Source organism: Mustela putorius, unplaced genomic scaffold (genome assembly GCF_011764305.1).
Source record: "Mustela putorius furo isolate JIRA1106 unplaced genomic scaffold, ASM1176430v1.1 tig00003853_pilon_pilon_pilon, whole genome shotgun sequence".
NCBI classification, from domain to species: Eukaryota; Metazoa; Chordata; class Mammalia; order Carnivora; family Mustelidae; genus Mustela; species Mustela putorius.
The window spans coordinates 23,789,742-23,813,599 of record NW_025422005.1 but is presented as its reverse complement, the minus strand read 5'-3'; the positions used below and the strand labels follow the sequence as shown (position 1 = coordinate 23,813,599).

The 23,858-nt window shown below is 48.8% G+C and overlaps 2 protein-coding genes across 9 annotated transcripts in view; both read right to left on the bottom strand.

The window, feature by feature from the left end:
* KPNA6 (karyopherin subunit alpha 6) overlaps window positions 1-1,050 on the bottom strand; it is a 58,145-nt gene extending 57,095 nt beyond the window's left edge. The window contains exon 1 of the mRNA XM_045064113.1: window positions 927-1,050. Within this exon, the coding sequence (XP_044920048.1) occupies window positions 927-930 (4 nt within the window). The 5' untranslated portion in view covers window positions 931-1,050. The remainder of the gene's footprint in view (window positions 1-926) is intronic.
* A 2,606-nt stretch (window positions 1,051-3,656) lies between these two features.
* TMEM39B (transmembrane protein 39B) lies at window positions 3,657-23,152 on the bottom strand. Of its 8 annotated transcripts, XM_013046567.2 has the most exons (9): window positions 22,996-23,152; window positions 21,254-21,380; window positions 20,299-20,518; window positions 19,648-19,731; window positions 19,175-19,329; window positions 11,748-12,084; window positions 10,604-10,791; window positions 5,515-5,635; window positions 3,657-4,114 (listed from the first exon to the last, which is right to left on the bottom strand). In XM_013046567.2, the coding sequence occupies exons 1-9, from the start codon at window positions 22,997-22,999 to the stop codon at window positions 3,872-3,874; spliced, it is 1,479 nt and encodes a 492-aa protein (XP_012902021.1). In that variant the 5' UTR covers window positions 23,000-23,152; the 3' UTR covers window positions 3,657-3,871. The 8 variants fall into 8 exon arrangements, with proteins under 8 accessions (XP_012902021.1, XP_012902025.1, XP_044920041.1 ...); XM_013046571.2 differs by lacking the exons at window positions 21,254-21,380; window positions 22,996-23,152 and adding an exon at window positions 19,857-19,939 and having other exon boundaries at window positions 20,299-20,438; XM_045064106.1 differs by lacking the exons at window positions 21,254-21,380; window positions 22,996-23,152 and adding an exon at window positions 19,857-19,894 and having other exon boundaries at window positions 20,299-20,403.
* Window positions 23,153-23,858: the final 706 nt, after the last annotated feature.

The window sequence follows — 23,858 nt, the reverse complement described above, 5'->3', positions numbered from 1 at the left end:
TTACCTGTAAAATGGGGTAACAGTTGTATCTGTCTCATTAAGTTGTGCATATTAAATAAAACGTGACATGAAAAGCAGCCAGAACAATGCCCACGCGTAGGAACAGCTTAGCAATGGATAGTTTTTAATGCTTAAGAGGAAAGAGCTCTTCGCTGATGGTTCTGTCGCCAAGTCCAAAGACTTCGCCATCGTTTCTCTCCGCGCACAGGCCTTGCCAGGGGAGTCCCTTCAGAGAGCAACAGGTCGCTCCTTTTCTCCTAACCCGGGCCAAGCCCACACCCGAAATCCCCAATCTTCTACATATGGCCCCCAGGTCTTGGCCTGTGGTTTTCTACTACGAGGCTGTCACTCTGAGTCCAACCGAACCACCCCATTTCCGGCCGGGGCTCGGCAAGTTCTGCCGGCCTTCAGCGGCCCGGGCTGCTTACGGCATGGCTGCCCCTGGTTACGGGCCTGGAGCCGGCTCGCGTGGCGTTCCCTCACCAGAGGAGTCTACTTGCGACGCAGGCAGGATCTCCCTTGAGTTCAGAGGAGCCCCAGAATCCAGTCAAGATGCGCGTCGGTCAAACACACGCCTGGAGAGGGCTCCCTCAACGCCGCCCCGGCCTGCCGCCGGGAGCTCGCCCCCAGCCCCGGTCTCGGCGAAGGGCCCTCGGGAACGCGTGGGCTCCGGCCCTGGGACACCACGTGGGGGCTCCAGGCGTGGCAAAGGTGCTCCCGGAACCAGCTCTCGAAGACTGCTCCCGCCAGGGCCCTAGCCCGGCCCCAAACTGGCCTGAGCGTCTCCGCCGGCCTGGCTTCTCCCCTCAAACCTATGTGGAGAGGACCTCAGACATCTCCTGCAGACCGAAGACAGGCTCCTGCTAGACCCCAAACCCCAGGACCGCCTCAGCTCGAGTCCCCAATTGCCTGGCGTCCTTACTCACCCATCGCGGCTCCGCTCGCTCCTACTTGGCGGCGGCAGCGGCAGCGGCGGCAGCTTCAGCGGTAGCTTCAGCAGACAATATGGCGGGTCTGCAGGACGGCAGCCCGAAACGGTCAAACAACTTAACGTTCAACCCGGGGAAGAAACGCGCTCTCCGCCCCACAGCCCATTTTATAGGGAGGAGCGCATTTAAAGAGACCGCAGCTACTGAAGGCGGGGAATAGGGGTGAAATATAAGAGGAGTAGCGAAGAGAGACGAGGAGGGGATACTTACTAAAGAAAGTCAAGTGTGCTGAGGAGTTCTCAGCTTTTTCTGCTCCTATTTCCTCTTTTATAGTGAGGTCTCCTCCCCTAGAAAATTTTCTTCCTTTCGTAGTTAAAGCCAATCATAGACCCTGAGCTGGATATAGGGAATAAGGAATCCTCTCGAGAGGGGGAAGAGATTTGCTTAAGGATATGGAGATAAGGAAATAAAGAAGCTAAGAGTTAACCCGATTACAACCTTATTGGGAGATAAGAAGTGGAAAAATGACCAGACTGGTGCAAGGCTTTATAGCTGACAGAGCGATTTCGTCCTCCACCCCCACCCCTAGAAAGCTGAGGGCAGGGGTGGGTTCTGTATGACCATCACCACATCTACAGGACCTTGCACAGGATCTGGCACATGATATGTGCCAAAAAAGTAACTGTTTAGTGAATAAGCAACAAACGAATAGGCCTGTGACTTCCAGAGATTGAGGAATGATCTCCCTTTTTAGAGATGAGGAAATTGAGGCTAAGCGTTCATGTGCCTTCTGTAACCATGGAATTTATGGCTGGTGCATATCAGACCTCGCTTTTTGCATAATGACAAGCCAGTCCTGGTCCCCCACCTCAACAAACAGGAGTGGGGTATGTCTTCAAGTCACTGGTCAGACAGGGAATTGTCTTTTGGAAGCAAAATGAGGGACCTGGGTTTCCAGGTTCTGTTGGAACAAATTGCCTTCTCTAGTGTGTCTGGCCTGTGCCTGGTCCATCGAGGGAAACAACTCAAAAAGTCAACTTTGGAACTCAGGGTCAGGAAAGGGAGCATTATCTTTCTCTTCCTACTACCTCTGCTCAAGATCAGACCTCTTTCTTTTCTCTTGGGTCTATTTTGCCTGCTCTTCAGTGGTCTCCCACCTCCAGGCTCCTCAGTTGTCTTTGGCAAGTCATTCCATAAAGCAGAGACCTTGTCAAGTGGTTCTTCTGCTTAGCAAGTTGTCTGCTCTTAGGTAATGCCCAAACATTTCAATCTGACACAAAGACCGGTCCTTACTCACTTCTTGGGGCTATTCCCCACCTGGCAACCCAGGGTCCATCCATATTTGGGGAACCCCTTTTCCCCAAGTATACTAACTTCTTTTCTGCCTTTGCCTATGCTGTCTCCTCTGGAATGTAATGCGCTCCCTTCCCTCTTGATCATGGGGTGAACAAATTCATCTTCAAGACCCAATTCAACTTTCCCCTTCCTGAAAAACCCTGTTTTTCCAGGCAGTCTGGTATCTGTCCTCTCTGCTCCCCAGTGCCCTGGACACATATTTTCCTCAGCAAAAACTTAGCATTCTAATTTCTCACAAGGTGTGTCTCTCCTGGTTGTCTAAGGGACAGCATTTTCCTCATCTTTGTATCTGTCCCTTGCCCAGCATGATGCCTTCCTCCACAGACACACCAAAACCTTTTGCTGTAGTGTCTGTCTCTCATATACCACCACAGACTCATCTGCATATCTTATGGCCAATAAGGGCTCAGTGAACAGAGCAGAGTAGATGAGTGGCTAGGACTGTCCTTCTTTCCCAGCCTGAGCCCTCTGGCCTATGTTGTAGGAACCAGGGCTCTCTCCAAGCAGCTTTGTTTCCACTCTAGCACTTGGCCTCACTGACACACCCTCCCTCCCTTGCCTAGAGCCACTGGTCCTCCCTGATCCATCACCTCCCTGCAGGCCCACCCCGTCCCCACCCCATATTCCTTATCCTTCTCTCTCTAGGAACTATTCTGCTTACCCTCCCCAAGTACACCAGGATGTTCCAAATCTCTGTGCTATTCCATGTGTCCTTTCCTCCACTTGAAGTGCCTTTCCCCCATTTTGTCCATCTAGGAAGTGGCTGACTACTCAGACTATCCCCTTCTCCAAGAAGTCCAGAAAGCATTAAACATTCTCTCCTGTGTTACTCTGTATATCGTAATGGCTATACTCATCCCAGTGTAGTAGGATCCTGTCTCTGTTTCTGTCTCTGGGCATCCTATAGCACACTCAGTCAGACAGCACCAGTCAGACAGCAGGGTCTCAGTGACCGCGTGCTGAGAACATCAGGACATCACATTCTGCTAGGATAGTGGTGGTGTCCTTTGGGAGGGTTTTTTGACTGCTGTGTTGTCTTTGGCAAGTCACTATAGTTCTCTGAGCTCATTCTTCATCTACAGAATTGGAATGACAGCTTCTATCCACTAGGGTTGTCATAAAAGTTGGACTGAGACAAGGCCTATAATACACATAAGATTAATGTCTGGTACACAGCATTCAGCCATCAGTAGCTATCACTGTTACCATGACCTCTGGTGCCTCCTCTCTGCTCTACTGGAGAAGGTAGGACCCACAGGGGCACCAGAAGTCACACATCCGGCTTCCTGGTCCAGAATCCTAACCTCTAACCTCTGCTCTCTGCCTGATAGGCAAGAGGAAGGTTAAGAAACAAAGGACACACAGGCTTAATGGGAGTATAAAAATAGCACTTTTTTTTTCCCCTCATAATCACATCAATTATCAAAGAAACAAACAGTATGTAACAAAAATACAAAGCTCTGGTGAATTTTTTTTGTCTGTTTTTGTGGGGGTTTTTTTGCCCCTCACCCAACCCTCCCCAACAGCCCCTTCCCAGAAAGCCCCAGGCTGAAGCCTGGATACTGTCCGTGGGATCACCCTGGGGCTTAGGAGAACCGGTGGTCCAGGTCCCTCTGGGGGCTGGCCGAGTAGGAGTAGGCCTTGCCCAGTACCAAGCGGTCCCGCAGCAGCTTGAAGAAGGCATAGTAGTTGCTGAAGAGGATGAGTGCCAGGGAGATCGTCTGGTGCCACTTTTCAGAAGACATTAAGGAGTACAGCTGGTAGACAATGACAGCACCCTCTAGCAGCAGAAGGATGTTGAGGATCCGCAGGGGTTTGCTGAAAAAGAACTGCCCAGGAAAGGGTAGGCAGGGATTAGAAAGAATGTTCCAGAAACCTGCCTCCTGGGTGTGGGTTGTGGAGCGGTGAAGGGGGAAGGCTCTTGGGGCCCCATGCAGATGTTGGTGGGGACTCTGCCACCCTCTCTGCTTTTGCTTGTGGTCTTTCTACTGCTTCCCACAGAAGTTAAGACCCTCCTCCAGCAAGCTTTTCTTGAGAGATCTTGCTTGCTCACTCACACTTCTGGTCTACAATCGACACCTTTTTATATGTGATCCTCCTGGGTACAGTCAGGTCTGAACAAATCAGAATCTTACGACATAGGTATGGAAAGTTATTAGAGACTCTACAGTCTGAGTCACCCACTTCTTCACGGGTAGCATCCCGACCTAGGCCCGAAGCTTCGAGAGCATGTGGTGACAATTCACTCTGACCTGGTATTTACAAAGCAAGGTAGAGTGCTGGGACTCCAGAAGAATGTTTTGACCAGCTCCAAAGAGTGATTGACATCTAGAGAATCTCAATTCTTCAGGGGCCAAGGTACCCAAATGTCAAGAGCTGCTTACAGGGTGGGAACGGATGAGGCAGGAAATGGGGAGTCCAAGAAACCAGCATGCCAGGCTCAGCTCTGCACCTGACAGCCTGGAGGAGCAAAGGCAAGTCCCTTTCCCATCTTGGCCTCAGGTTTCTCTACTGTGAGGAGAGCACCCCAGATCAATGACTTCTCAAACTGTGTTCCTTGGAACCCCAGGATCTGAAGAGGCCTTTTAGGGACCTATGACAGTGGTGAGTGGGAAGTGAAGGGAGTCCCAACCCACTCAAACAGAGCGGTGCCATCAGGTCCTATATACCTGACTTTAGTCTATGATTGTGTTGGAAAAAAGGATTTTGGTAGCAAGATAAGTAAATAAAACAGAGACAACTAGCCTCAATGATTCTGAGCAGCTTTTTCGTAATGCTGAGTCTATGAGTCCTTACCATCAGACCCCAAGGTTCCCAGCAAGGCCCCCTTGAACAAGTCAGACCCTAAGTCAATTTCAGTCTTGGAAAATGCCCTGGCACTTTTCTCAAAGGCAGGCAAAGGCTGAACGGAGAGTGCCTGGCAGGTGCTTACCACTGCACCCGTCACACCATATGGAATGAGGACAGTTAGTTTTTTACCCCTAAGAAACCCTCCTTTTTTGGTATCATCTTTCCCACCTCCGCCCGTTTTCAAAGATTTGCTAGCAAGTGAGCTGCGGTTATGAAGTCACCATCTGTATGGCTGTCCTGTGCTGCACATGTGGGGTTTCCTTTGGATCTGAGAAATACTGAAAATAGTTTTCTGTTGCTAGGACATCATTCTCCTGCCCCAGGATCCTCCCCGTTAGAGATAGGGCCCCGCCCCTCCTTCCCAGGGGAGGAGACTCACGTGAAAGCGGAAGTGGGAGACGTCGGAGGGAATGGCCACGTTGTAGTGGCCCACAGCTTTGTAGACGTTCTTGCTGTGCTTCACCAGCACGCCCTGGGGCCACATGCATTCTTCCGTCCACCTGGAGGCACAGCCCAACAATAGTGCCCCTTACACCCAGCTCACCCACAAAAAGGGGGTACCAGAAGACTGGGTCTGGTGTTACCACCAGGGCCCTACTCCCATTTCTATCATTTAGACACAGTGACTTTCCTTTTCTAGGTCTCAGGTGCCTCCTCTGTAAAAATGAGGTAAAAATCATGAGAAATTCATGGGAGTCAGAAGTTCTAGGGTTGAGATTCATGTCTGCGGGACTGTAAAGAAATCCCTTTTCCCTCTTTGGGTGCATTTTCTTTTCTTTCTTTCTTTCTTCTTTTTTTTTTTTTTTTTAGCAAGAAAGAGAGAGAGTGAGGCGGACAGCAGAGGGAGAGAGAGAGAGAGAGAGAGAGAGAGAATCTTTTTTTTTTTAATTTTTTTTTTAAGATTTTATTTATTTATTTGACAGACAGAGATCACAAGTAGGCAGAGAGGCAGGCAGAGAGAGAAGAGGAAGCAGGCTCCCTATTGAGCAGAGAGCCCGATGTGGGGCTCAATCCCAGGACTCTGGGATCATGACCTGAGCCAAAGGCGGAGGCTTTAACCCACTGAGCCACCCAGGCGCCCCGAGAGAGAGAATCTTAACCAGGCTCCATGACCAGAACAGAGCCTGACGTGTGGTTTGATGTCACAACCTTGAGATTGTGACCTGAGCTAATAGCAAGAGTCAACTGCTTAACTGACTGAGCCACCCAGGCACCCTTCCTTTTCTTTTTTAAAAGATTATTTATTTATTTATTAGAGAGAGAGAGAGCACGCAGGAACGAGCAAAGGGGCCGAAGGAGAAGGAGAAGCAGACTCCCACTGAGCACAGAGCCTGACATGGAGCTCAATCCCAGGACCCTGGGATCATGACCTGGGCCAAAGACAGATGCTTAACCATCTAAGCCCCCCAGGCGCCCCATGACTGGTCTTCGTAAAACACCAAGCTGAGCCTATTTTCTACTCAAAACCCTCCAAAGTGTTTTCAGTGCCCTTGGAATCAAGTCCCCAAGGACTCTCTCTGGCCTCTGAAGCCCTGTGTAGTCTTCCATGACTCCCGCTGCACAGATTGGGCTCAAGCCATTCCCTTTGGTTTCTAGTTCCTCCCATACGGCCTATCGTTTTATGTCTCCACGTAAGTCACTCCAACTGGAGTGCCCTTCCTGATGCTGTATCCTTCCGGCAAGCTCTTTCCAAAGTCAGGATCCTCCAGAAAGCCTTTCTCACATTCCCCACAGAGTTCAGCATCCTTCAACAAACAGCTCCCTGAATCTCCTGCTACTGGTCCACTCTCCCCAGTGTTTTGTTACTTATTTCCCTGTATCCCTCACTCATCTGGGAGCCTTTGAGGGAAGGGACGGTGTCCATTTCATCTCTCTGTCCTCAGAGCATGGCACAAGGCCTGGCACAGAAGGGGCCTCAGAGGGCACATGAATGGGATGGTGGGATCTTCTGTTTCTGCCACATCTCTCAGGTCCTCCCATCCTGGGCCAGAGGACAGAGAATCACTGTCTACAAAAAACTCTAACTCGGGGCGCCTGGGTGGCTCAGTGGGTTAAGCCGCTGCCTTCAGCTCAGGTCACGATCTCAGAGTCCTGGGATCGAGTCCCACATCGGGCTCTCCGCTCAGCGGAGAGCCTACTTCCCTTTCTCTCTCTCTGCCTGCCTCTCCATCTACTTGTGATTTCTCTCTGTCAAATAAATAAATAAAATCTTAAAAAAAACAAAACAAAACAAAACTCTAACTCATGTTCCTATCTTGTTGATTCATTTAAAAACCAGTTATTGGGGTACCTGGGTGGCTCAGTCGGTTAAGCACATGACTCTTAGTTTCGGCTCAGGTTCTGATCTCATGGCTCATGAGAGAAATGTCAGACTCTGGACTCACTGGGAGTCTGCTTGGATATCCTCCCCACCTTTTTCCTCCCTTGCTCACGGACATGCTCTCTCCCTCTCTCCCTCTCTCTCTCAAATACATACATCTTTTTTTTTTTTTTTTTTTAATCAAAAACTAGTTATCCTGGGTGCCTGGGTGGCTCAGTGGGTTAAGCCTCTGCCTTCGGCTCAGGTCATGATCTCAGGGTTCTGGGGTCAAGTTCTGCCTCGGGCTCCCTGCTCGACAGGGAGCCTGCTTCCTCCTCTCTCTATCTCTGCCTGCCTCTCTGCCTACTTGTGATCTGTCAAATAAATAAATAAATTCTTTAAAAAAAAAACAAAAAATAAAAAACCAGTTATCCTGTTATACCTAACAATATGGATGACCCTCACAGGGAATATGCTGAATGAAAAAGAAACTGAACCCAAGATTCCATTTATGTGAGGTTGTAGAATAGGTTAGTTTTGAAAGAAAAGTAGAAAAATTTGAAAGAAAAGTAGAAAAATTTGTCTGGGTGGTGATGGTAAGTGGGGGGTGGTCATTGGGAAGAGTCAAGAGGAAATTTTCTGGAAGACTGTAAATATTCTACATCTTGTTCTATCTTTATGTGGGGGTACAGGTCTGCCTCCACATGGGGGTACAGGTCTACCTCCACATGGGGGTACAGGACTGTCAAAACGCAAAGAATTGTACACTTTAAGATTTGTGCATTTAAGACTCTTAACTCTAGGAAACAAACAGGGTTGCTGGAGGGGAGGCGGGTGGGGGGATGGGATAATTAGGTGATGGGCGTTAAGGAGGGGACTGGGTGTTAGATGCTACTGATGAATCACTGAACTCTACCTCTGGAACTAATGATACACTGTATGTTAGTTAAACTGAGTTTAAATTAAATTAAAAAAAGACTTGTGCATTTCACCATACATAAATTTTATCTTAAAAAAAGACTAGACACAAACCACAAAAATTTACCATAAACCTATGATAAGCCAGGCACTCTGCCAGGAATGAAACGGGGAGCGCTTGACAGCCAAGGACCCTGACCTCCAGGAGCTTTAGTCCTGGAATAACAGGCAAGTAACTAAGCAAACAGAGCGGAAAGTGTTAGGTGCAATGATTGTGATATGTGATGATCCTGGGGAGCATGGGGCAGTGGGCACGGAACCCATCCTGGCTGGTGAGGAAAGTGTTCCCGGAAGAAGCGAACTGCTAAAGGAGGCATAGCAATTAATCAGGAGAAGAAAGGTGGAAAACATGCTCCAGGCAAAAGGAGCATCATGTGCCAAAGCCTGGATACAAACACGCATACAGAGTTTGAGGACCCAAAGTGGCCTGGTCTGGCTAGAGTAGAGTGTAAGTGGGGAAGGATGGGTAGAGAGGAGGCAGAAAAGGCTGGCACAACCCACTTCAGCAGCTGGGAAGCCATGCGAAGGAGCCTGGGTCTTCTCTGCGAACCATGGTGAGCTGTGGACAGGTTTCTCCTTATGTTCACCTATATTCTACCTCTCTGCTCCTCCCTCTCCTCAGAGGCCAAAACTAAGCCGAGTCCCCTTTAGGCCCATTTGGCAATGTCTATCCTCTTTCTTTGACCATTTGGACCGAGTCTGGTAGGGACCCTGACTAGTATGGAGGGCTGTTTGACCCCAAAGTTTATGCTCCTGACCACAGTTCTCTAAGTTATCTTACTTAACCTTATCCTCGGGAGAATGGTAATAGCTTCCCTGTTTTATACACCAGAAAGCAAAACCCCAAAAAGGCCACCTGTTTGCTTGACACTCATGTATCACTTCCTGGAACACCAGAAAAAAGGAAGAAAAAAATTACTACTGATAAGAAAATGTAGCGTTCTTACTGGCCCTGACTCTCGGCGGCAGCCCAGGGACCCTTCTGGGGCTGTGTCTGAGGACTTAGGGAAATGAATAAGCTCCAAGCTAAAAGAAGGAATGTCTGTAAATAGCACCTACTATAATGTTCCATGGACCATGCTAGGCACTTAGCTACTTTCCATCCATCTATCCATCCATCTATCTAAAGTGATCTCTTTGCCTAATGTGGGGCTCGAACTCACAACCCTAGATCAAGAGTCACGGGCTCTACGGACTGAGCGAGCCAGGCGTCTCTGCAGCCTCCCTTTGCATCTCTGCTTCTTGAGGGACCTACTTGAGGGACCTACCTCTACAAACCTGTCCTAGGGACCTCTTCTCTGCCACATCTGTGTTGGGCCCGAGGCTCAGATGTGATTCAGAAGGGCCCAGGCTGGAGGAGCTTCCAGTTTAATGGAGGGATACAGGCAGGAAAACGAGGGTAACCTGGGTGAAAAATATTGTGAGGACGGCCCCATGAAGGGTGAACCCGGCTGAGAGGAGGCTGGGCTCCCAAGTGGGTGCTTCTGTCTCTGCAGTGCTGTCCTGCAGCTGGGTTTCCTTCTTCCCATCATCTGTAAATGTGGCTGTCACCCCCTGCTGACCGACCTTTTCAAGGACCTCATCTCGGTCATTCCCTTTCTGTGGCTCTGCTTCCCTGGTCAGGGTGCACCATTGACTAACACAGCACCCTATCCTCTGCCCAGACTGATGTTTCTAAGGCCCCTTGGAATGGGTTCCTCCGCTGTGCAACAGCCTCCAAAGCACCCTCTGCCTGTAGGTCAAAATCCAAGCTCCTCTGTCCAATACATAGCACCAGGCCCAGTATGGCTTCGGAGGAAGTAAATGTCTGCCCGATAGGAGGTGACCTAACAACGGAATGGATGAGAGAGCAGGGAACAGAAGGAGAGAAGCAATGAATGAAGGCTAGAGTAGATCGGTCAATGAGCTGCCTAAGGACCAGTCAGTGAATGAGAAAGTCAACACGTCTGGGAATTTACTGCTTGGTCTCCTCCCGTCTCCAGCACACTGCAAGTTACCTAAGCACAGGGGACATGTCTGCCTTGGGCCTAGCCGTACCCCACTCTGGCTGCAAGGTCTGACTTACAAGATGTACTCAATGGCCATCTGCAGATTGAATGCGCAAGCTGGGGAGGGAGGAGCCTGGCGGCTCCACAGACATGGACCCGGAGGGCTGGGGTTGGGCAGGGCAGGGCAAGGGAGGGCGACTCACGGGTGCTGCAGCACATTGGAGCACAGTGCTGGGTCCACCTTCTGCCAGCAGCCCAGGTGGGCAGCGGCCTTGTGCAGGAGGTCGCAGTAGCTGGCGGGCAGCAGGTGCTGCATGAGGATCACCGAGGTGCTGATGGACACCAGCAGGAAGAGCTCACAGGACCAGCGCTTGTCATAGTAATGCGTGTTCTGGGGGCAGTGGGAGATCGGTAAGGCCTGGGGTGTCCCCAGTCGCCTCACTCCCTCCCCCTTCCCTGATTCAATCTGCCTCAGAAACTGGGGCAGCCTTCCAGGGGGCCTGAGACCAAGGATCAAACTCCTAACACAGAGGGCTTAACCATGGGCTTGGACCCTGTGCCCACTACTCTGTTCCCTACAAGCTCCTCTTTTTAGAAAAACTGCTCCCACCGCCTACGACTCGGAGCCAGTACAGGTTCTGGGGTCGAACAGACTTGAGTTCAAACTGTGGCTCTGTTGCTTATTAACTATGCGATGCTGGGCAAGTCATTGTACTTCTCTGTGCTCTTTCTCTTCCACCACATGATAGGAACAGCTACCATGCCTCTCTGAGAAGTGTCAGGAGGATTATCACACTCATGAAAGCTCTAGCACATTGTAGGTGCTCAAGAAACATCGAATCGTCTCAGCTTCACATCACTCAGTGCAGTCCAGCCTGGGAGAAATGTTTCAATTCTACTGTCTGCTGAGGAGGTAGCATCCCAGAAGGCCAGACAAAGCTAGAGAGAAAGCATAGGCTTTTCAAGTCACTCGGGTCTGGAAGACTCCTGGCTTTCCTACTTAATGAGAAAGCTAGCCATTGTAACATGCCTGGGCCCAAATGAAATACATCATTTCATTTCATATCCCCTAATGAAATACATCACTGCTTTCTGTTATCCAGTATTACGAACAACCATGTCCTGTCCCCTCATTGGCTGGGTGACCTTGAGTAGGCCGCTCCCTCAGTGAGCCTTGTTCTCTCCACTCTAAAATCGAGGCAGTCGTTACTCTAGCCCTCAAGAGAACAGAGGGGAATCTTATCAAAAACGATCCAGTTATTCATACAAGCAGGAGGGCTCCTGGGGGGCAGGCAGCAGGGTAAGGCCCCAGGCAGGCCCCTTCCCTCCCTGGGTTGGGCTACGCACCTTCACGAACCAGACAGGCACAAAGGCCACATAGTAGGCGCTCAGCATGGAGCTGACCAGCACTTCCTTCATGCGCCAGTTGAAGTCCATCTTGAGGAACTCCACCTCGCTGCGGATGAGACTGGGGGACAGGCAGCAGGCGTGGGTGGGCATAGCGTCCGGCCCATACAACTGCCGCGTGTGCTGCTTCCACGTCTCCCGCAGTGTCAGCAGGTAGTCCCGGCTCCGCGCCAGGCCACTCACCGCCTCCCGGGGACCCATGGAGGCCATGTGGCTGAAGAGATTCGTCTTGCGGAGGTCACAGTTCAGCTGCAGGAACGGAATGTACATCCCAAACCTGCTGGGGGAGACCGTGGTGAGGGGAGGCCTGCCCGCAGGCCACAATCCCAACCCGAACCCAGGGAAGGAATCTTTCTTCTCTGGGCTTAAGCTCTCCCGGCTGCTCAGAGAGGAGAATGCACCCATCCTTCTATCCGGCCAGACTCTGATCAGAAGATCAACCTAGGTATCAGTATGGAGTGCAGGCCGAGCATCGGGAACAAAGCAGGAAGCAGATGAGGCCCTGCCTCTTGGTCTATTGCTGACTAACAGTGATCCTAACAGTGATCCCAACAGCCCACATTCACTTGGCCACACTCTGTGCTCTAGACACTGTACTAAGCACTTTACACGTGTTCTCTGCTTTTGCTTCTCCTAAGAACACTAGGCATTCAGTACTACTATCTTGTACTACTTTGAAGGAACTGTGGCTTGGACAGGTGAGGTAGATTCTCCAAGGTTACCCAACCAGTAGGGAAGCAATAGGGCTGGGATTCAAAGCCGGAACTGTCTGGCACCAAAGACCAAGACACATACTCAACAAATACTATGAGTGGTTAATCAGTTAAAAATGTACAAGGGTACCTGGCTGGCTCAGTCGGAAAAGGATGTGGCTCTTGATCTTGGGAGTCATGAATTTAAGGCCCTCACTGAACACAAAGCTTACATTAAAAAAAAAATAGTCCGCAGTACCACAAGAGAGGTCCCAGTTATGACAGCTGCGTCCTCAAGAGGCAGCTCTTCGGCTTATGGAGGAAGGCAGCTCAGAAACAGCATCTACAGTGTGTCTACTATGTGCCAGGCACTGAAATGGGCCCTTGAACAACAGAAATCCCTTTCCCTGCGTGGTACCCTTAGGGCTGGAGCTCACTAGTCAAGGGGTATTTTGACTGCATGGTTGGTATCTTTTGAGGAGAAAACTAGATGGACTCAAAGCCCAAGAAAGAAGATAATTATAAAAAGTAGTTAAGGGGCGCCTAGGTGACTCAGTCATTAAATGCCTGCTTTCAGCTCAGGTCAAGATCCCAGGGTGCTGGGATCGAGCCCCATGTCGGGTTCCCTGCTCAGCAGGAAGCCTGCTTCTCCCTCTCCCACTCCTGCTGCTTATGTTCTCTCTCTTGCTGTGTCTTTCTCTGTCAAATAAATAAATACAATCTTTAAAAATAAATAAATAAATAAAAAGTAGTTAAAAGCCAGGGCACCTGGCTGGCTCAGTTGTTTGGACCATGTGACTCTCCACCTGGGGGTTGTGAGTTTGAGCCCCACATTGGGCAGAGAGATTACTTTAAATAAAAACAAACAAATAAACAAATAAGGGGCGAAAAAGCAGCTAAGCGCCTAGCACAGTCCCTGGAACATTGCCGTAGGTGCTATTTATAGATGTTCCTTCTTTTAGCTTCTTTAGCTTATCCATTTTCCCAGGTCCTCAGACACACAGCCCCAGAAGGGTCCCTGGGCTGTCCCCAGGAGTCAGGACCAGTGAGAACGCTACATTTTCTTATCAGTAGTAATTTTTTTCTTCCTTTTTTTCTGATATTCCAAGAAGGGATACATGAGTGGCCTTGGGCAAACAGATGGCCTTTTTGGGGTTTTGCTTTCTGGTCTATAAAATGGGGAAGCTACTGGGGCGCCTGGGTGGCTCAGTGGGTTAAAGCCTCTGCCTTCGGCTCAGGTCATGATCCCAGGGTGCTGGGATCGAGCCCCGCGTCGGGCTCTCTGCTGGGCAGGGAGCCTGCTTCTCTCTCTCTCTCTCTGCCTACTTGTGATCTCTATCTGTCAAATAAAATAAATAAAATCTTAAAAAAAAAAATGGGGAAGCTACTACCATTCTCCCTAGGGTAAGGTTTAGTAAGATAACTAGAGAACTGTGGTCTGGAGCAGAACCTTTGGTCAAATAGGCCAGGATTAAAATCCCAGCTCTGGTACTTACTAGCACAGTGATTTAGGACAAGTTATTTAACCTCTATGAGACTCAGTTTCCTTAATTTGCCCTAAGTTACATAGCTTGTATGGATTCTCCACACTCAGTCAGGCATTACATGTACTGTTTTCATAAATACTGTCTTTAAACCTTGCAACAAACCCAAGCATGGTGCTTGATCCAAAGTAGAAGATCCTTAAAATTTCATTTAGAAAAGAGAGACCAGTGATTCTACGGGACAGAAAAGAAGACTGAAATGGGATTCCCAAAACATTCTTCAGGACACCTTGTGGGAGTGAAGGGCTGGGGCACCTACAGAAACATACAAGGGATTCAGACCCAAACTTAAGTCTAAGTAATTAAGAATCTCCCTGGTTTTGCCTCTAAGGACTGCAGATATAATTAAATTATTTGGTAACAGCAAGTGACTGCTTTGCAGGTCACAAGTTAGAGGCAACTTCACACGCAAGATGGCAGATTCCCTCTCATCTTCTTACTCAAGACGTGACAGTATAAAAGTAAAAAATAAATTAATATCAGCCAAAAGAATGGGAGTGGGGTTATCAGTTCACAAGTGATTCTGACAAATTTAGAAAGCAGATGGAAACATGTTGACAGATGAGGAAGGAAGCCATCATTTACAGCAGTGCTGTCCAAGAGAACTACAATGAGAATCACATATGTACTTTGAAATTTTCTGGTAGCCACATTAAAAAAAAAAAAAAAAAAAAGAAGTTAATTTTAATACTCTAGTTTATTTAACCCAATATATGCAAAACATTATTATTTTTACATATAATCATTACTTCCAAGTAAGATTACTTCTTTTCTTTTTATTTTTCTTTTTTTGGGAATATTTTATTTATTTATTTTGGAGAGAGAGAGAAAGAAAGAATGAGTGTGCATGGGAGTATGTGCAAGTAGGGGGAGGAGCAGAGGGAAAGGCAGAGAATCTCAAATGGACTCCACGCTGAGTGTGGATCCCCATGCAGGGCTCAATCAGGGCTCATGACCCTGAGATCATGACCTACGCCAAAGCCAAGAGCCAGATGTTTAACCCACTGAGCCGCCCAGGCACCTCTACTTTCTTTTTTGGTACTAAATCTTCAGAATCTGATGTTTATTTCACACTTACAACACACTTCAATTTAAACTAGCCTCTTTCAAATGTTCAATAACAGGTGGCTGGAAGCTACTTAACTAGACAGTATAGGTCTAGTACATATTATAAGAGGGCTGCACTGGGGGTAGGAACTTATCTGCCCAGTGACCCAAGAGAATGACTTGATGTAGGCACAGTTGGTAAAGGGTAGAAGCAAGCTGCAGGACTGAACAAAGGGGATTAAACAAAGATGTGTATTTATTTGTAAAAGCCAGTCCCTTTATTCTCTTACCTCATACAACCTACCCTGAAGGATTCTGACATTAAAAAATTGAATAAACTGTCTGGGGAGAACTGTGGTCTTTAATGGGGGCACCCTAGAGTAACCTCCTTACTCTGGCTTCTGGCCTATGGAGGCCCACAACCTGACAACCAGCACGGCACTCCCTCATCCTAAAGCAAAGTCTGCCAGTCCGTGTGTCCTGCTCATGTACTTAGAATTCCTGGCGGAGGGAGAGGAAGTGTACTCCAACTATTCAGTCTTTCATTGGTCAACGTAAAGAGATAACTAAAGAAACGAACTATGCGGGGCGCCTGGGTGGCTCAGTGGGTTAAGCCGCTGCCTTCAGCTCAGGTCATGATCTCATGGTCCTGGGATCGAGTCCCGCATCGGGCTCTCTGCTCAGCAGGGAGCCTGCTTCCTCCTCTCTCTCTCTGCCTGCCACTCTGCCTACTTGTAATCTCTCTCTGTCAAATAAATAAATAAAATCTTAAAAAAAAAAAAAAAAAAAAAAAAAGAAACGAACTATGCTTGGAAAACCAGCAGCATGAAACAAAAAACTGACCCCAGGGGAAATACAAAATTGAGGGAACAGAAGAGATTTTTAAAACAAGAAAGAATGCTATGAGAAAAGAACAATCAGAAAATAAGAGGCCTTAGAGATGAAAAATATGATTGCTGAAAAACTCAATAAAAAAGCTGGAAGATAAAGTTAAGGAAATCTCCCTAGAGGCAAAGTAAAAAGAGAGAGCAGAAAAAGAGAGTAGGGAGACAGAGAGACAGAGACAGAGAGAAAGGTGGGGGGATGGGGAGGGAGAAAGGGAGAGAGATGAAAATATTAGAGAAAATATAAGAGAAACAGATGATCAATCTATGAATTCTACCACCTGATGAGCAGAAGTTCCATAGAGAACAGAAAAAAACAGAAAGGAAGATATTATCGAAGAAATAATAGGAGAACATTTTCCTGAAATCTTCAGGTTAAGAGAGTCCTAGAGTACTGATTCGATGAATGAAGAAAGTCCCACACCAGACACCTCCTTGTGATATCTCAATAATCAAAAGATAAACAGGGGAATCTCTAAAAGTTTTCAGAAAAGAAAAACAAGTCATCTACAGAGTACCTGCAATCAAACTGGCAGCAGACTTCTCATTAGAAACACAGGATGCTAGAGACAATGTAGTATCTTTTTAAAACTTCTGAGAGAATATGAATTTGAACTCAGAAATCTACATTTAACTGAACCACCAATCAAGTACGAGGGCAGAATAAAGACATTTTTAGACATGCAAGGCCTCAGAATGTTTATACCTCCCACAATCCCATTGTTAAGGAAATTACCTGATAATGCACTCCAGCAAAATAAGGGAGAAAACCAAGAAAGAGGAAGACATGGGATCCAGGAAACAGTGGATCCAACCCAGGAGGGCAGCGAAGGGAAGTCCCAGGCTGAGAGCTGTACAGCAGGCCTAAAGAACCACTCCAGACTGGAGCAGGAGGATGGAGGGCTCCAGGAGGGATGTCTTTAGGGGGAAAAATGGACTCCAGGCAACAGGAAGCATGACTGAGAGGCTGGATAAACTTGAGGATATGTTGAAGGCCCAGCATTCTTTTGTCAACAAGAAAAAAGAAAGGCAATTAGAACTCCAAGAAAAAAAAAAGCTGTATAAGAAAGCTACAATCTAAATATGAAGCAAACTAAAAATGTGACATGATTTTAAGCAATTGATGGAATGTAAGAAAAGAGAAACCATTTGACCTTGACATGGAACTTCCTTTTTTTAAGAGGTCCAAGATTATAACTCAGTAACTATAGGGAAGGAGTATCATCTATGCACACTACTTGGTCCTGAAGTGATTGGTATTTCCATAATCATAACAACATCAAGACTACTTACTGCTTCTTGGTTTTTATAATTAACCTTACACAAAGAATGGAAGACTCAAATACGGTTATATAGGAGAATGTGAATGTCAAGCTTAATAATATAGAGTATAGCTGCCAGGAAGTGAGAGGAGGAAGAGAAAAGGAGGAAAAGTGGATGGGTAGAATTCCTAATATTACCGTCTACGTAAAAGGGATTAAGTGATTACTGTTGAGGAAATGAAAAGTAAAGGCATACTGACATTATTGGAAAGATAATCGATGGAGAATAATAGTAACAGTCATATAATATTGGGAATAGTACGGATGGAAGAGTGAACTAAGTAAATCTTCATCTGTCATTGAGCAGAATCAATGAGTGTGTGCCTGGATGTGTGTATGATATGCTTGTAATGCATAAAACAACACTTACTTCCAGGATATACAAGAAACCAGAAATATTGGTAGTTGCCTTTTGGAAGGGAAACTGGACAGCTAACCGACAGGAGCCAAGGAGAGACTTTTTCATTCCATATAATTTACACATTTCGAATGTATACATTTTACACATATTTATAATTTTGAATTTTAACTCTGTAAACCTATTATCCAACTATAAAATCAATTACGTTTTTAAAAGGAGTAAAGGTACAAGGATACTAGAATTATGGGGGCAACTCAAAAACTGGCTGCCTCCAATAGGGAAAAGCTAGGAACGCCTCAAAAGGCTACCAACAGAAGACAAATACAACAACTGTGAGAAACCTATATAATGGAATACTATGAGGCCATTAAAAAAATGAGGGAGACCCCTATGTATTGCTGTGGAAAAATACTCAGGTTATAAGATTATGCAAAAAATGTAGTAAATTATATAGCATCATGCATAGATTAATCCCTTCTTTTGTTTAAAAAAAAAGTGTAAGTGTGTATGCATGAATAGAAAAAATTGGGGAGGATATGCTGCAAATAATGGTTTTCTGGAGGACTGATATTATAGAGGATTTTCATTTTCTACATTAAAACTACTGTAAAGTTTAACATGTTTGTAAGACAGGTGTGTCACTCTTATAATTAAACACGAGTTATAACTGAAACAAATGTGATGGGGCTTCTCCCATGACAGCACCCTTTTGGTCATGCAGGGTAGAGAGGGCTGAGTATCTGGCTCTAAAGCTTTCCAGGACAGAGAACTGGCCCAGGTTGAGGAAACTCATGAAGCGGAAAGCCCCGGGGTTGGGCAACGTCTGTAAAATGTCCAGGCAGCCAGGAGCCTGTCCCAGGAACAACCAGAATGGATGTCTTGCCAAAGTTCTCCCCAGTTCTAGGCCAGAAGGGTGCCGTCCTGGGCTCCTCCCAGACGCTATCTTCCCATCCTCTAGAATGTGGGCTCTGGTGAGATGGAGTGAGCAAACTGACACAAACACTGACATACACACATGCATGTGCAGATACACACACGCACGCATACACACATTTCATGCATAGACACCCACGCAGAAACCTGCACACATGCAGGTGCTTGCATGCACACAGACCGGGGTGGGCGGGGGAGGGACCGAGAGATTACATAAACACCAAGCTACAAAAAAAGACGGAGAAAGAAAGAATGAGAGAGAAAAGGAAAGAAGAGGGAGACAAAGCCCATGCATCCCCATCGGGAACGTTCCTTTGGCATATACACTCAGATCTGAGTCCCATTCTGACCTCCCCGTTGGTGGCACCTGGGGTACATGATGCCTGCTATCTCAGTTTCTGCTCCTGCAAAAGAAAGCTAATCATCTCGTTCTCAGGGGGATGCCGTCGGACAACGTGAGAGCACAGCGGTGCTGCCTTGCCGTGAGTCTGCCAGGTGTGAGGGCCTGCTGACCCAGCCACACTCAGGGCAGAGGTCGGGAGCTGGGTGCTAGGCAGTGAGGGGGTGAAGTGAGGGGTACTCACGGATAGCAGAGGAACAGGAGGTTCAGGAAGGAGTAGGTCCTGAAGAGGTGGATGAGGGAGCGGCACAGACTCCAGCCTGTTGCCGTGAGAACGGTGAAGCGGGTGAGGAACAGCAGGACGGAGCGAAAGAGGGAGACCTTCCCCCTCTGAGAAGCCTGGGTCGGGGCGAGACAGGACGGGATGGGGCCTTGGACGGAGGCTACCGGGGCTGGGCCCACATCCCACCCAGCCTGGCCTGTGATCCACCCCCAAGGAAATGTGGGGCAGCAGGCTGGGCAGAACCTGGCAGGGTGAATACTTTCTCCTCGATGGCCCGTAAACTCCAAGAGTGATGGGATGTAATACTCTTCCACAGGGTTCAAAGGGAGCCCCAAGGAACTGCCTTTGGCTTGAAGGGCTTGATATGTTTCCCTGGTACCCCCAGGGGTAAGGGGAATCCCAAAGTTCCCGGCCAGCCTCTGGGACCCAATCACCTCCTTCACGATGGACCCAATGAAGCGGCGGCCCAGAACGATGGTGGTCACCATCAGCAAGTTGAAGTCGATCAGGTGGAAATTCTGTCGGGGAGGTGGGGTGGGCAGAGGCCAGGGGTCACATGGGCCCACTGCCCATATATGGGCTTTTTTCATCCCCACCTCCCCCTGCCCAGTCCTTGCCACAGGGACTGTCCCCACTCTCTGACCTTCACAGGCCTCCGGCTGAGTCAGGCCAGGAAATTACCTAGAGGAGCAGAACAGGACCGAGAGAAGGGAAGTGGGACAGTCCCTGGAGATAAGAGAGTGGTGTGTGAGCCCTCTTGCTCTGATCACCCATGCCCCAGTCCCTGCACCTCTCGGCATGGTGATATTTTCACTCCTGAAGTACTCAATTCATGCCTGTGGCTCTTCTCCCCCACAGGACTTAAGATTTTGCACTCTTTAGGCAGTATCTGTCAGAGTTATCTCTGCTACCTTTCAAATGCCTAATAGGATACTGAGCAATTAGGGGTGAGTGTTCAGGAGTCATTTGCTTCCTGTTCCTTCTACACTCTCCACACCCAAGTGTACAGGGTGCTTGGTAAGCTGTGTTAAACTGCACTCAAATGTCACACACACACACACGGCTGATTCTAGCTGGGCACCTACCAGGGAGGTGTGGGAGGGTGGGTGGGAGGGTGGATACCACCACACTGTCTTGTAGATGTTGATATAGTGGACAAAGAGGGCTATGAGCTGGCAGAAGAAGAGTTGCAACTCAAACAGAATGCTGGCCTGGACAGGCAACTCGGGGATCTTGCAGTGCTGGAGGGGCACAACTGTCTGGGTGGCCAGTGGTGGGCTGGAGAGGCCAGTGCCAGAACTGCTCCTGCGAAGTGGGATGGGAGAAACATCAGCAGCTGACCTGAGAACCCCACCAAGAAGGGCTTCCAGGACACAGGGTGGTGGGATTGGATCAGAAAAGCAGCTCATGGCAACGAGGGAGTCCTAAACCTGCCCGTCAGACAATGGAGCCAACGGAGCCTTTTCCTATCCCTAATCTTATTCGGGCTTTCCAACATTCGCCAGGAAGGAAAGAATTATTAGATTCGTTGGACAGGGGCACCTGGGTGGCTCAGTCGTTGAGCTTCTGCCTTTGGCTCAGGTCATGATCCCGGGGTCCTGAGATTGAGCCCCACATCGGGCTCCTTTCTTGGAGGGAAGCCGGTTCTCCCTCTCCCATTCCCCTACTTGTTTCCGCCTCTCTCCCTGTGTTTCTCTTTGTCAAATAAATAAATAAATAAATAAAATCTTTAAAAAAAAAAAAAAAAAAAAAGATCCATTTGACAGATGAGGAAAATAAGGCGCAAAAAGGGGAAACAACTTTTTCAAGCCACCAGAAAATCAGGAGCGGGATTGTAACTAGAAACCTCTGGGCTTATTACCCTATATCCCACTGCCTCTGCCCAAGTAACCACCCCGTCTTTTTTTGCTGCTCACTGTACTAAACCCCCATCTGACATCTTGGGTATCAAATCCTAGAGCCTGAGCCCAGTGAAGGAGAGCTTTGTTCATACTGCCTCTGGGAGCCCAAAGTGAGGGGAAAGAGATAGAGGTGGTTTACCTGGTGCGAGAACGGACACTAGTGACTGACGCGCTGGAAGTATGGCCCCCACCAGAGCCTCCTGAGGATCCTGGCTCACACAGAGGATTTCGACAGTAGGATGTCCTGTTGGGACCTCTTCGTCCTCCTGTGGGACTCAACATAAGGTAGATCCTCAAGCCAGATGGCAGAGATCAAGGATAATAGCAATACTAGCTACCAGTTACCAGATGTCTCATTTTATCATAGCCACAGAGACCTCTGACCCAGCCCTGCCTCTCTCTTCAGCCTCATCTCCTACCATTCTCTCCTTACGCAAACCAAACTTGTTGCCATCTGTTGTACTTGCTGTGTCTTATCTGCAAAGCCCTTACCTGACTGCCATTTTTAACGTACTCACCCCTATAACTCACATTTCTATTTTTTTGCCACAACAATTCACTCTTGGAATTTATCTTATTCATTTGTTAACATATTTATTGTCTTTCTCACTAGAATGGAAGGTCAGTGCGGTCATTACCCTTGTCTTTTCTACTGTTGTATCCCTTCCTTCCACCATAGTGTCCAGCATAAAGTCAGTGCCCTGTGTTTGTGGATGAGTGAAATGAACCCAGCAAAGTAGGTCTTCCACAGATTAGGAAACTGAGTTTACACTGGGTCACAGGTAGTCTGGGGGTCTGAGGCTTAAGCTCTTACCTTTGATATACACTGCTTCGTTCAGATACTACAAGTGTCTCTCTAGGCTTACAATTCTGGACATCCTTGAAGCCCTTCCCTCCAGAGTCCGAGATCCGGCTCAATAGGTGTCTCAAGGTCAGGACTAGAGCCTGAGCATAGGGTCAAGATGTGGGCTCTGGGAGAATGCTGTGGTTGTGGACCCAAAACCTACGTTCTCTAGGCTTAGAAGTCTAGCTCAAGCTCCCAGGCACCATCCTGCACAAAGCTCCGAAGCACCACCCCAGTCCTAATCAAAGTCACAGCCTTGTTCAAACCTCCTCACCGCAACACGGTGCGGGCACCCTTGCTCTAGCTTCCCAGCTCAGCAGCTTTCTCCAAATGTTTCCAGAAAGTACTTACCCAGGAGCTCTGCACCCGACCAGCCCCAACCCAGAAACCCTGTTCATATGCTATTATACCCTATTATACCTGGTTTAAACGTCCTACACATGCACCCTCAATCCAAAAGCTCTACCCACACCTACTCTCCTCTCTTTGAAAGCTCTACACCCACATAAAGCCCCTGGGCCCAGAAGCTCCGCCTACACACCGTTGTCAGCCCAGAAAACCCGCCCACAAGCCAATAAAAGCTCGCTCCGCCCAGAAGCCCCGCTCCAGAATGGGCTCCCTTGGTCGGGAAGGTCTCCTTCCAGCGCCATCGCCCCCAGTGCCAAGACCCTACAGCCCAGAAAGTTCGCCCCCACACAAGCGCCAACAGCCCAGGAGCTCCGCCCTAGCACCAAGGCCCCGCCCACTGCTAAGCACGGTCCCCACTTCTAGTCCAGGTGAGCAGCTCCCCACCAAAGCCCAAGCCCCCAAAGGCCCTCTCCATTTCAGAAGTCCCGCCCCCAGTGGCAATGCCCCGCCCCCACAAGTGAGGCCCCACCCCGCAAAGCGACAGGAGGGGGCGGGGTCCCTCTGTGCCCCGCATCCCCTCCCCCTTCCCTCGCCGGGATCCTGTCCGCGTGGGGGAGCAGTCTGCATCTTGGCCATCCCGACCCCCACGTCCGCCCGTTCCCCGGCTGAGCCGGTGCCGCTCCGCTCACCCATCTCCTCCCCCCGGCGCTCTCCGCTCCGCCGCCGCAGCTCCTGCGGGCAATATGTCGGAGGCGACGGCGGCCGGGAGAGGACTAACCGCCGCAGCCCAGTCCCCGGGTATCAGCCGCGCGCTCCCGCCAGGCCGCCAAATTTGCATACAAGGCGGGTTGGAAGCTGGGGGCGCGCTTCTTAAAGGGGCCGCGCGGACAAAGGCGGTGGCTGCGCGCTCTTTGTCTCGCGGTCCCCTACGCCCTTCCTGCCGCTGCTGCTGGAGACCCCAGAGGGAGGGAAGTCACCTCCTGCTCTTCTCGTGCATGCCTTCTCCCAGCATCTCCTCAGGCCCGAGGGAGGGGGCCGGAACCGCCTCTGGGCTCCTGCCCAAGATGAACTGTATTCAGGAGTGGCCCGCAGGCGCCTGAAACTCAGCGGGTCCCAAATTGGCTTTCGTCTTTGTTTTCGGCTTTGCTTTTCTCTAGTCCCCCCTAATCCAGACGTAGGAGTTCTTTCCGTCTTTCCTTTGACCCCCCCCCCAACCAATCTTTTACCTAGTTTGGCTGACCCTAAGTTCTAAATCTTTCTCCTGTTATCACTTTAGTGCGAATCCTGATTCTCCTTGTTCTGAGCCTTGAAATCTTGTTTCTTGGTCTTTACATTGAGGCCGTTAATAGTCACCTTGTAGGTCCTGGTGAGAGTTGAATGAGATAACGGATGTAGAACAGGGTCTGTTTTAACAAATGTTAGCCATCATTATTAATAAGATGCATGGCCGACACTTAACACAGAGGAAGTACTCAATAAATAAGCTATTCCTACCGGCTGTTAGGACTTTTTCCCTTACAAGACCTATAAACTGTCTCAGTCACCTGGTAGT